This window comes from Phaethon aethereus (assembly GCF_964289735.1).
Source record: "Phaethon aethereus genome assembly, chromosome: 5".
NCBI classification, from domain to species: Eukaryota; Metazoa; Chordata; class Aves; order Phaethontiformes; family Phaethontidae; genus Phaethon; species Phaethon aethereus.
Window position 1 is genome coordinate 4,841,307 of NC_138579.1, and position 13,753 is coordinate 4,855,059.

General features: G+C 40.2%; 1 protein-coding gene across 1 annotated transcript; it reads right to left on the minus strand.

Annotated features, from left to right (window-relative positions):
- Positions 1-4,325: 4,325 nt before the first annotated feature.
- GMFB (glia maturation factor beta) lies at positions 4,326-12,078 on the minus strand (the record flags this gene model as incomplete). Its single annotated transcript, XM_082000691.1, is given in 7 exon segments — positions 4,326-4,397; positions 6,327-6,400; positions 8,635-8,722; positions 9,737-9,796; positions 10,755-10,804; positions 11,349-11,445; positions 12,022-12,078. Coding segments are annotated over 7 exon segments (498 nt in total).
- Positions 12,079-13,753: the final 1,675 nt, after the last annotated feature.

Consider the following 13,753-nt stretch of genomic DNA (forward strand, 5'->3'; position numbering starts at 1 on the left):
TAGTACAACTAAGTTCCTTTGACTCCTTCAAGCTCTGAGGTCTCCTTGACAACTACTCTAACATTGCTCAGTTGGCACCTGCACTCTATATTGTTGTTTCACAACTCCCGGTTATGTCAAGAGCCTTGACCTTGTGGGAGAGGTGCAACATGGAAGTCTATGTGGCATTTCAGAACAACATCTAGCCCCCACACTGTCTTGCAGCTTACAAGTATATGCATTGAGTTTTGTGACACAAAAGTGTAAAGCAGCGAAGGAGGACGGCAGTTATCCCAGCGTACTCCATCAGCTGTTGTCCTTTCCTCTCCCCTCCCTCGCTGCCAACCTTCACAACAGATGGAAAGTGGAATTATTTTAGGTAGAAGAGCAAGTGAAGAAGCACATTCAAGACTGAAGACCACGCTACAGGTCCAAAGCAAACTCTGGGAAGCTGAGAAAAGGAGGAAGGTCATACCTAGTATTAATAGCACAGGTGTCTGACAGGGAAAAAGCTGTATGTGCTACTCTGCAATTAAAACAGGGCAACAGAACATATTAATTAAACATTTTATTTAAACCAATACAAGCACCATGCTTAGCAAAAAAGATTTGGTTTAAAGTAAACATGCAATGTGAACTAGCAGAGACTAAACAGCATATGGAAGTTGTACTGGTTACTGATATTTTCATAGAATTGCAAATTCTCAAAACTGGCCATGAACCTCTCACACCTTTTACCACCTGCAGCACTGGTGCCAACCCTGACATGTCAGAGGACACAAGTCACATCGAGTCTGGATCATGTAACAAAAGCAAGAGTTTCACTGCGCCCCTTCTCATGGCCCATCAGATCTCCATTGCACAGTTACTAGATGTATGTTATAAAAAAATACGTTGCATGACATTTCACACTGAAGTGAGGAATTGAACTCCCTTGCTTTTGCATGCTTGATTCAGACCCCTGATACCAGTTTAACATTGTTTCTGGACTAGCTATTTTACAGTTAAAGATACAAAAATGGAATCCTGGTACAAATGCATAAGATACTCCTTTGGAGAAGTGAAAAGGTGTCAACAACAACATTATTGCCTCCTTTGATAGATCAAAACAGCATTCATGATACTAGAAACACACTTAAACCATCAAATACCAGCATTTAAATTTTTTTTTTGTTAAAAAGATTCAAACAATACAAGTCCATTTTATGGGCTGACATGCAAACTCATGCTTTAATTCAGCTTACCATCAATTAATAGGATTACAGGAGCTGTATCCCAGCCAACTATTCAATATCTAAAGCAAACCAGATTAATTGTGGCATAAGTCTCCCTTTATGAGAGACCTTTAACTCCAGGCCAAGGATTTCGTGGCCAACTTACTAACTCCTGAATAACAGGAGCTCACAATGGAAAATGCTGACTCTCAGACCTTTAGCTACAAAAGCTCCCATAGGTGGCATTAGTTAATTTATGTTGTCCTTTAGTTTGAACCCCTTTAGAGACCTGAAAATTCAAGACTGATGGATGACTACAGATGGGAAACTCACTGGTAAAGCACAGTCAGGACATACTGGCCTTCTGAACATGGACACATCCACTTCCCACTAGTTTTAAGAGGGAAGCAGCACAAAAAATACAGTTCTAAAGAGAAGGTAGGAAAAGTTATGTTATGAAAACAAGTTATTATTTGTGCAGGAAAGATTTTGACATAATTGATTTATTTGTTTAATGAAGTATCAGCAGTATCTCAAGAGCCTAGGACAGTAAGCAGCAGTTGTGTCAAAACACTGCATTAAAAACAAGGAAACCACAAACAAGCGTAGAACAGCAAACATCCTCTGCACAATCATTCTCCAAGCACCTGCAGCTGCTTCCTCACTTCCACAGCTCAGAGAGGTGAAGGAGGTACAGCTACTAAGCAAGACCATTTGAAGAATAATACTGGTGGGCTGAGCAGCATCAACATCACCTTTCACAAGAAAAGCGGGCTTTAACACTCTCATTGGAATTTGTTTGCTTTGTACAAGACTCAAGGGGCAGCACCCAAGGTACAAAGTCCTTAAGTGGAGGCAACAGGAGCATCTGAAGAGAACTGAAAAGAACTCAGGCTGAAGATACAGCCACAAGTAGCAATATTTTCTTGGCAGAACGTGGAGTGATCCAGAGATGAAGAATCAAATTCAATCATTTGACTGCAGCAGCTCCTCCCTTCTCCTATTGAGACGGGCCCTTTTTACAGTTATTTTTGTCCAGACCTGTGCAAGCAGCAGCTGGATGCTGGCGGCCCACCAGTGTACAAAGTACAATGAGAAAGATTATTAATCCAGTTTTCCCCACTGCAAATCAAGCCGAACATTACAAGTGGGAGCTTCCCGCTCACCCACGCTGTACTTTGACATGCCTTACCTTTAGCACAATGCCAACAAAACAAGATTCTTGCTGTTTCAGGACTGATGCTTAGAATGACACTATTCTTTAAGCCAAAGTCTAATTTATACAATGTTTGTCACAAAAGATATTGTCTTTATTGATCTGTAGTACAGAATGATCAAGCAACAGTTTCATAATCAACATTTTTTTTGTCCAGGGAAATTAAATTGTTTTTCCAGTTCACTACGTTAACACAGAACTTTAATTTTAATTACAAGCCTTTCTTTCCCGCACTGAAAGATCAATTTAATTGGATCATTCTAACATCAAGTCAGATTCATATACAAATAAATGAGCAGTAACATCAAACTAAGAAGAGATTTACCAACACTGAGGACCTTTGCAAATGAATTCCTTGTGATCTTAGAGGAATTAGTGTTTTAACACTAACACAACATATGTTTACAAATGAAAAATACACCTTCTTTCAGCAAAGGTTTCACAGCATGAAATACTGGCCTCCAAATTTAACACTGCATGCCTTCTCAAACACATTTGTTAGGGCAGCTGTATTTTAAGGTATGTTATCAACAGGAAGCTGCTCTTACGCAGATACTTTCAGTAACACAACAAACACTCATGAGCACGATAGTGAGATACTGTCACATGAGCACTCCTTTTGCCACTGCATGGGCTGAACATGTCCCGTATCAGCCAACTACTCTATTCAATATAAAACAGACCTGTAAAAAGACTGGTCATTTATAAAAGTTAAATACTATTTTCACATTAGAATATTTGCTGTTTCAAAGAGATGAACTGTAAGTAAATGAAAATTAAATTATCACTTATGCAAAAGCTTCATCTGGAATGTAATTTTGATCAACAAGTAATTAAGAAAGTTAGAGACTGTAATCAAAGTACTCCAAAGCTATGTATGGCCAACTTTTATAACGAGATATAAATCATTCATTATCATGAAAAACTTTAACCTCTTGACTCCTACAAATGGAGTAGATGACTGGAATTTCAAAGAAAATGAGGTTAGCTTTTTTTTTTTTTTTACAGATGTCAACTGCAACACTAGGCACTAGGAAAAAAATGTTACTTGGATTCTTTAACAAAGTGTTAACCAAATTTGTAATAAGTGGCAGTGTAAAATTCTCAAGTCATTTTAAAGCTAACAAATAAAGGCACACAGTGTTAACAGGTGTTCATATAATAGGAAATGAGAGAGGTAAACTTCTTAACAGTGTAGTAAGTTATATATGCACGACATCTGGTACAAGAGCAACCAGAGTTGTAATTCAGCCCTTAGTTATTACCTAGTTCCTGTAAGACTATATTAGCAAGAGAACTGGACAGTCAAAGCTTTGCCCTGAAATTTAGTAAAATTGACTCAATCAACTAAGGAATTACTGGAATGACAAAAATTAGTTCCAAGAATTTGAGAAAGTTCACACGGACTCAATGGAAAGATAAGTGGATGGATTTGCTGTACAAAGATTTTGTCTTTTTAAATACTAAATGATTCCAGGGAGTAGTTTTCAAAATTGAGAAGACATTAAGTCAAAAACTCTGAAAAGTGACAGTACACGATTTCTGCATATAAATGGCTAGTATATGTCATAAGGATGCATTTGTAGCTCAGAAAACGTTAGCATCAGCTTCCAAATTATGTTTGCAGATAGTTATAAATCCAGAACTGAACTGTTTTAGTTATAGAAATATTAGTCACAAGAGTGCAAAAGGAGTCCCTGCAGAGAAGTATTCCCTTTTAACGGGTACAAATAAGGAAACACCTGCAAAGATTTGTTACTTCGAGGAGACAGACCTGCTATTCTTTGCACAAACTTTGCACAAGAGATATACTGCAGGAGACAGATGTAAATACAGTGCATTTTTTAGATGTAAGTATTCATGTCTGGTTCCAGTATTATCAGGATGGTACATAAATACTTATTACAGAGGTTTTCTTAATGGAAGAAGCCCAGTTTCTCACGCAGCCATTCTTCAGTTAGGTCTTCTGTATTTCTTATTTCAAATACCTGAACAAAATTGCATTGCATAAATTCTTGAGGTGATGGTACTTGAAAGGCATAAGCATACAATGCAATCAATACCTTTCCACACAAGTTGGTTGAGCTGTCATAAACCAGTAACCAATCTAGAGTTTTCACACACTTTCTTGAAAGGATCGGTTAATATTCTAAAGTAACATCAGTGGAAAAATACACAAGACTAAGTGGCAAGGAATATTACTAACTTGAACAAGAATCCCATAATTCCTATTTCTAGACTTCATTCTTCTCCTTTAAGAATATGTGAGAACAGCACATGTACTACATTTCAAAGTTACTCTGAAATGTCATCATCTCATATGCATTACCTCAGCAAGAAGATTGTCTATTTGAATACAAATGAATTTAACCTCTGGGCTGAATTAAGCCCAAAGTTCAGGGATTTTGCTCAGCCCCAAGACACAGTTATTCCTCCTTTGAACTGAAATAAATCCATATTATCCAGTAGCATAGTGTTTTGCCTGTAAGAATCAAGCCTGGGATACCTCAGAATGGAAAATTGTCCAAAAAAACCCCCCAAACCACCAACCACTCAAGTAGTACTGATTTTTTTTTTTTTTTTTTTTTTAGTAAAAGATAGAGGAAAAACCCAAAATTCAGTGTTACAAGAACAGAACAGCTTAACAGAAGCCAAGCTAATATGCAAGCCACTGAAAAAAATAAGAGGACTCAGTTGAGTCACACACAAAAATCACACCAGGAGGAAGTCACAGCGTGAGCTAAAATGAAACATGCCTCAGTAAGCGGCAAGGACAAAGCACATTTGAAGAGCAAGTAAGCAACCCAAACTGTAAACAGGCTCTCTTCTCCAGCTTCAGAGGAAGATGATCATGGACCTCTATGTCCACTCCTAGGCTTTCATTCAAAAGCCTTTAGACTAAATTTCTACCACTTGACAGGTGACAGTAACTCAAATACCGTTAGGCCCCAGGCTTTCACCTTCTTAGCAACTCTTCCTTCTCACTCACTGAAAACTGCCTTCCTCCTCAAGGAATTCTTCCTTTCTATCAAAGATGTTAGAGTTCTCAGGCCTAAGATGCAGTTTCAACTGACTTAAAAAAAAGATTCCTTGGGGCTGTACTGATTGCTTCCACCATCTTATCTTCTGCTTCCCTCCTATTTACTCCTGTCAACTTGACGTCTAATTTAAAACAGAAAGGTCCTTTCTTACGAGGTACAGCTAGAGGAGGTAGTTCACAGTTCTCTTATTGACCCAATACACATTTTCACTGGGGTGTTCAAGTACTCAGGATACGGAAGACCAAAAGGGAATGGTGCTGTTGGGGAATGGTGAAGTCATTTCACGTTGTATGAAAAAGCTGAAGTGACCTCTTGACTATTTAGCTTTACTGGTTGAAACGAAAACTTTAAGAAATCTACGTGCCAATTAAAGAGATATTTCAAAGATCTCCAAAATGACAATTCAGTGGCAATTAAAAAAAAATAAATATATCTAGACCGAGTGAATGCAGTGATTTCTTCTGGTCTCAGTACTGGAGGAGGCAAATGCAGGAAGATTTAGAATTGTTCAGCACTTGGCACATGTGTTACTTTTTCTGAAAGTTATGTTCTGCAAGCATACAACCCCATAAACCATGCCGCAAAACTAGTCTGTAGTTTTGTACTAAGACTTCAGTCTATTCTTCCCATCAATAAATTCATTCTCCAAATAAAAGACATCCATCCTACCGATGGATATTTTAGTTTTAGAGAACACTGTTCTTCCCGTACCCTAAAACTCCAGAAATCCCCACATATATTCTCTCTTCAGTCTTCCTAAAACAGAATCTGTTCACTGTAATTACAGTCTCGTAACACCCTTCTTGTGATAGGTTCAAGCAAGACACAAAACAGCTTTTGTAATCTGCATTTAAGGGGGAGACTAGTCAATTATACCTTAGTGAGTTCAGCTGTCTGTACAAGCTTATTCTTGCTTCCAGCATACATCATCTGCTGTTCAGGCTTACATCCTGTAGTTGTGTGGAGAAAAAAAAAGGGTTCGTTTAGTTATTTTGACTGCAACACTTCAAAAATTAGATTTTTTTAATAATAATAAAAAAAAATCTTAACTGAAAGCTTAAACCTCCATTCAGAAAAGTGACCTACTTTATATACATCATCATCCTTGCTCTTACTTTCATATCTGGTACTTGAAAAGCATTTCCAGAAGTAATAGTTGTACAGGTTGAATTGGTGGTCTCAACATGCACCTGCTATTTCTGCTTAAAGCTAACATCAAATATCGCAGCAGTCAAACTTGAATCACAACAGCCAGCAAAGCAGTACCTCCCGCCACTACAGTGGTGTGCTGACTGCACTGCATTCAATTCTTTGCGCTCTTGCTCTTTCTGGAAGATTCCCATGTCTTTCCTAGTTACACTTATACAGATCTTTACAGCATATGCCTTTGAGCTGGAGTCAAACAGAGAACAAACCAAGTCAGTCTGAATTTGCTATTCTTTCCCCTAATCTCTCCCCAAATTCTCCAACTGAATTGGTAGCTCAAAATGATCACCCCCCCATCCCCAAATACAGAGCAACTTCAGCCACAGCTGAACTTAACTGCTGTTTAGGGACCTAACTAATGGTTCATTGTTTCTGACTCCTGTATCAGTCTAACCACTAACTTATGTTTGCAGAATTTTCTTTGAGACTGAAAACCTCAAGAAAAAAAAAGGCTGTTCTTTAGAAATTTCTTGTTTCGAAGTTTCTAGATACGAGTGTACTTTTAAATCTTGCCACCCATAAGAAACATTGTCTAAGCTCTCTTTTCCTATGAAGTATTACAAGACTGCCTGCTTTGCTATTTCAAGGTCTCAGAAAGTTTCTTAGCGTTATTCTAACTCACAAAATATCTATCATTCTGAAGAGAAGCAACACCCAGAACATTCATACAAAGATGCTCACATAACTACCGAAGAGTATGCTCACCAGTTGCTAAACTCTTTTACCTACCTACTTATTCTAGTTCTGAGTAATGAAGGGTAAAACAATGCCACCAGTTTATGTTCTTCTAGGGGATAACAAGGATAATCCAGTAATACCAGCGAGCTACCCTATTACAATTCAGAACACAGATGGAAGCCACAGAAACAATTCAGCTCTGTAAGTCCAATGAAGTCACAGGTTATTTGGCGTCTATTAAAATTACAGTTTCCTGCACAGGTATGTTTATGTCAAGGGTTGCTGTGACACAAGCAGAGGAAGCCACTGCTCTATATAAACATGGGATGACCCAAGATTACAGTCTCTTTCTCCTTGAACATTGTCTGTTCACCCAGCACTTTCACCTGCCCAGATCTGGGTTATGGAGCGCTCTTTCTCCTTTTCACCCGTAGTTGTGACAGCCCTTTAGACCTTCACATCACAGCACTGTTTGGAGGCATGCTCCGTTGCTGCCCACTGCATATAGGGCCCCTGGGAAACCCTCCTCTCTAGTACCATCCTAACCCTTTTCCAGAGTCCTGTTTCTTTCACAGGTAGATAGGGGTTCCCATGCCCTTCTGAGAAGGAGAGGAACTTCCTCCCACCCAGTCACTAACATCCGGATAGCAAGACGGACAGAGGTGAACAGAAACCTCCGTGAACAGAGGTGGCATTTGCCAGCCCTCTCCTCACTCATTTCCTGAGCCTTGTCTAGTCATATTTTGAGGATTCCCCAAGATTTGAGAGTGACAGGAAACACATGAGGTTAAACCTACATGAATAGCTGCAGAGTGCTCCAGGCTCCTTTCCTTTACAGGAGGGTGTTGCTGAGCACACCACTGAGAATGCAGTGGGCAGGCACATTGAGAAAGACACACCTTTTGGCCAGCTATGCAGGAAACGAACACTTCTGCTCAGCCTTCAGAAATGGGAAAGAAAGAATCTCTTCTATCATAGTTCCTAAGTGCCCTAACTGTAAACCCCAGAGGCAGTGAAAACCTCCAGCAACTAAGGAGATCCAGGCAGATGAAGTGTTTACACTTGTCATGAGCTGATGGTGAAGATGGAGCTAATACAACTAGCGAGTCCTCTCTGCCAAAGAAGGTCTCCAGCTAATGCCGTAGCTTATAGTGCGTTGCTTCCAGCAGTGGCATAAGCAATTCTAGCCTTAAGCATCTGAACCACTATTTGAGCATTAAGCACTCATTTTATCTACCAAAGCAAAGAATATTCACATTTTTACAGCCCACAGTAGCCACCATTCACAATGTTCACTCACCAACTGGACTGGAGAAGATAAAGCACAATGGATAAGAAACTCTTCCATCATCATGCTGATACTTGTAACTATACACAACAAATGTTTTTTCTGAGGTTAAAGAAACTAAGAAATCAATGACTTTATAAGGATACAATCCTCAGTGAACAGAGCCTGATGCAGGCACAAATAAGTCTTGCATTCTAGAACACACTTTAAATTTGGCAAGTAATTTCACTTCCATATTTGACTTTCAGCGCTGACTATGCCTGTCTTCACCAACCGCTACCACATCTGGGTGCAAGTGCTGTGTCTGTATTACTCTCTCACATCAGGGAACTTTCATCACAAATACTCTCTCCCAGCTTTGTAAAAAGACTTCCCACACCCAGCAATGTGTTTCTGGCTTAATGAAAGCCAAATTCTTTCTCTGCAGATTAAGCACTTAATTGTTTCAGGTGGTTTAACTCAACTTTTAGCTAGGACTCCTGCTGTATAGTCTCCTACTGCACTATGGTCATAAAAAGAAAGATTCAGAATGGCATGTGGAATAGTGCCAGCCTGCGTTTAAGGACAATGGAGGCAAATATTTTCTTCACTTATAATTTAAGTATCCCCCTAATTTAATCTAGTTAAAGAATAATTTACTTGCCTCTTTTTGGTTTTTTTTTTTTAAATACAGGGATTCTTCCCTAGAGCACATGCCTACAGCACTCCCAGAATCAGTAACTGCAGCAAAATAGCAAGGGGGACATGCTGAGAAAGTACCAAAACAGATCCTAAGTTACACGGGCACTTTTCTGTATTCAGAAGTAGCCACATACAAAACCTGTACATTTTACTCACTTCTTTACATTAACAGCAGCGTGGCTTCACTTTACTTCCCCAAACATATAGTCTAAAAGGAAATAATATCTCAGGAACAGCTTAAATGTGTCAGTCATTGTTTCAAGAAGTGGGACAACTGTTCAGTGCATCATAAGAACTGATCCCTGATTTATCTCACAAATAAAGCATCAGTAAAGTCACACTACAAACAAGTATTGGCCTAAAAAGGTGAAGTCCAGCTTTGAACATTTTGAACAGCTTCCAGGAGTGAGTAAGAGCAAATGCCAGCGGCACAAGAAGGATATCGAGGTTGTCTCTCAGGCAGCTCATCTTTTAGCTCATCGGGAGAAATACCCTGGTAACATTAAACACAAGCAATATTTGAACAAATGATCTTGCACTTGAAGGCATACTACGAAGGCTAAAGCAAAATAATGGAACAGTGAAACAGCTGGAAGTTAGATGTATATCCACAGTTGAACTGACAATGATCTCTCACAAAAATTACTACAGCAGCTTAAGAAAACTTGTGTGCTAACAGATTCCTATGACTAAACACAGAATTAATGTTAGCATGAATAATCATCCCCATTTTAGGCATAGCGAGTTTAGAAAACATTTTTGGCTCTAGTTGGATATGCTGGCAGCTACCATGCTTTTCTAACTCTGGTGCTAAACAGAAGTAAGCAAGCGCACACCAAAAAGTATCTGTTAAAAACAGCTACATAAATAGTGCTTTTGAAAAATTCAGTCCTTCCTCCTTAAGCAAGTAAAAAAACATCCCCATTCTATTTAAATGTTACATTAACTGCTACATTCTAGGGAGTAAGAGCTACGGATAATGCTCAAATCCCTGGGAAGGATTTAATTTTGCCCTATGTACCATTAAGAAACACTACACACTGGGCTGACCTTATTATGCCACCTATCAAATTTAGAGTCTGCAGAGGATTAGCAATCCTAGCATCTAATTGATGGCAGATAGCTCAGAGTCAAATGTACAGATCTACGTGGAAACACAGCACAAATCTCTTAAAAAAGCCAACAGGTGCCAAAGATGCTTTTTACATAGTTGTATCGTAACAGCGTTAAAATAGCTTTTTTGTGCAACTAATTAGTCAACTCAATTGCTTCTGCATAGTTCCATTATTAATAGTGCTGTGCTTTACATGCAAAGTGACCATGCATTTAAAAAAACTCATGACCCAAATTAGATTAAGAGTTTGATAACAGTTTGAAACTAAGGCAGTACCTTAGAGACAACAATACATTGCAGGCTGAAGATACTCTTATTTACAATTCATTTAACAAACCTCATGCTCCTCATCCAGTACCACCAACTGCTTATCCTTGTCGATTTTCACTATAAATCAAAATAAAACATAGATCAGTGGCGTTTTTTTCAATCGATTTATACAACGTATGCATGAAACATTTCCCCACAAGTATATTCCTTGTGCTTCCATTCTGCTGCTTCAGTCTATCCATGACTTCACAAAATAACAGAAGTCGAGAAGCGCGCAGTCTAAGTGTTGTTCATTGCAATACATACACTCTCCTCAAATTTCAAAGACAGAAATGTCAAACTCCCCTACTTAAAGGCTACAAAATTTACAAATGCAAAACGACTGTGCCTTGACATTTTTTACTATAATTTTACAACCAGTGGTAGACTCTGAGCCACAATTAAGTATAAATATTCTACTAAGAACAGATGAAGTCTTGTATCACAAGAAGTGTTGCTTTACTGTTAAAATTAGAAGCAAAAATGGAAATACTGAAGTTCATACAAGAAACAAGCTTTGGCTCACATTCACCTGTTACAGCAGCATTACATGGAAAGGAAAAGAGGAGACAGGATTTGATGCAAGCCCTTGCAATTTTTGTTAGACAAGTTTTTAACTTACTTATAATGGCAGCATTGTTGGTTTCTTTACGAAACCGGAATTTTCTCAGTTTCTCCACTAGGTCTTCAGCAACATCACAAACCACCAGAGATTCACTCTAGAAAAGGGAAATGGCAGAAGGGAGGGAAAGATAAATCCTTTGAGTAAACCAGAAAAAAAATCCCCATGTCACGCATATGTGCGCATAAACTACTAAAGTGGAACTGCATGCAGCTTGTCCAAAGTTTCAGAATATACACATAAACCAGGAAAACCATGGATGAAAGCAGTTTTTTTAAAAACCACAAACACAAAACACTTATGTTTTACTATCCCTCCTCAAAGCTACACAGTTAACTAGAAATATTTTATTAGCTATTCCTGAAGTGGGATTGTTCTCATAGCTCTTCATTTGCCAAGACGAGTCCTGAAATAAGGAAACCTCTCGGAGTGGCAGTAAACTGGCTACAGTCATTTAAGCATTTAAAATTATTTGAGCTACTATTAGTATTTCAGAAAAACAGACAGTAATCAAGGGTCATTGCTTATTTTTACCCACAAAAGTATTAACTGAACTTTCGAGATTTACACATACAGAAAGCATTTAAGACATTTTAGTCAAGAAGTATGCATACTTTCCCCCATGTGCTTTCATGTCACTAACTCCAAGTTTTCAGAAGAAATGTCCAGATAACATATTAGTCATCACACTGAAGATAGGGAAGGAAATGATGATTTCACAAGCAACCATGCAGGTTATCTGCCATTACACATGCAATTTTTAAACTCTACCAAGCCAATCACTGCCATTTTGAGCAACATTTTATACACACAATCTCTATCACCACAGTTAAGAGATGCAAACCAGCTAGACGAAGAACAGTTATTTAACATCTCCAGCTTATCTATATTACTGTATTTGTAAATTCCTAAGGCATCAAGGCTTTTGTGCCAAAACAGCTGTATTTCAAGACTTCTTTAAAAAAAAACAGCTCAAATAAAAAAAATGGCTGCAAGGTTGCCTACCACAAGCTCTAATAGAGCTGTTTCACTGAGACAAATTACTGCTTACAAATCAGGTTACTGTTGAAACTCTGAGAACTGTCTCCTCGCGTTCAACATTGGTTTGTTTGTGAGATTTTCCTCACAAAGCAGAGGAGAGTCTCTCCTTCCCCAATTCCAAAATCACCTTGCGAATATTCTGTTTGTTGTTACTCCTAAAAAGACTTCCACCTTGACCAAATTTTGGCACAAAGTCTTGTGCCTCTGCTTCCTTTTAACAGCTGGAGAGGAAATCAGGCTCTGCTGTGACAGGACAGGTCAGGCACTGTGTGCGCAGCCTTGATTAGTTTGCTCGTCTTCCCTAAACTTTAAAGACTGTTCCTGGCTCCCTCCAATCCACAAATGTCATTCATATCCACTCACACTATTTCAGGAAGTTTCTACTTAAAAAGCCAACAGAATTCCAGGCTGCACTTTGAAGTTGACATTATATTCTGTATCAAATGTGGGCTTTTTTTACGAAGAAAAAAAAATCTCTTCACAGTCCTCTAGGCTCAGCTTGGGATAAGAGCCCAAAGCAGTTTCCTGCCATCTTCCAGCAGACACCATAGAGTAAGCAGTGTTCTTCCTCATACCTGTGTAGCCACACAAATACAAATCCTTAAAAGAAGCTGAAGGCTGTGCCTGCAAAACACATGGGGACATCAGATTGAGATCACCTGTCGGGGCTAAGCTGGCTCACCAGTGCTTGGTTTAATAAGAACTGAAGAAAGTCAAGTGGAGAGACGGGAGGGCTGTACAGACAGCGGGCACACGGCCCGAACAGCGCAGTGGGGGGTGTTGCTGCTGGTTAACCTCAGCCACCACTCAGATCAGCATTGTACCTCATGATTTTCAGAAACCGATTTAGCCGTCTGCCCAACAACCGCTGGCAGGGCAGGTCATGGCTTCCTTTTTAAACAGCTGTTTCTTCACTCTCCCCCCGCAGGCTGCCAGCGCCCAGCAGAAAACCAACCGAGGAGGTCCTCTTCCCGGCGCGGCAGCAGGTGAGCACGGAACGACCCGGCGGTCGGGCAGGGCAGGGTCGGGCCGGGCCGGCGGAGCTTCTCACGCTGGCACCTTCCCGGGCAGCACCCCCAGACCGAAGAACACCGGCTCGCCCCGAGAGGAACGGTGCCCTCCCCTCCGAAGGCACCTGCCTTCCCCTCAGAACTTCCTCCCCAGCCCGGCCGCACGGGGAAACCAGCCTCCGCCGCCTACTCCCGGGGGACCCCCCGCGCCCGCGGAGGCGGTTGGGCTCCCCCTGGCCCCCCCCCAGGCGATGCGGGCTCCTCTCTCACCATCTTGCGCGCGCGCGCAACCGCCCCAACCGCCGCCGCTCGCGCGCCAACAACGGAAACCGCCGCGCCGCAGCCGACTGCTGC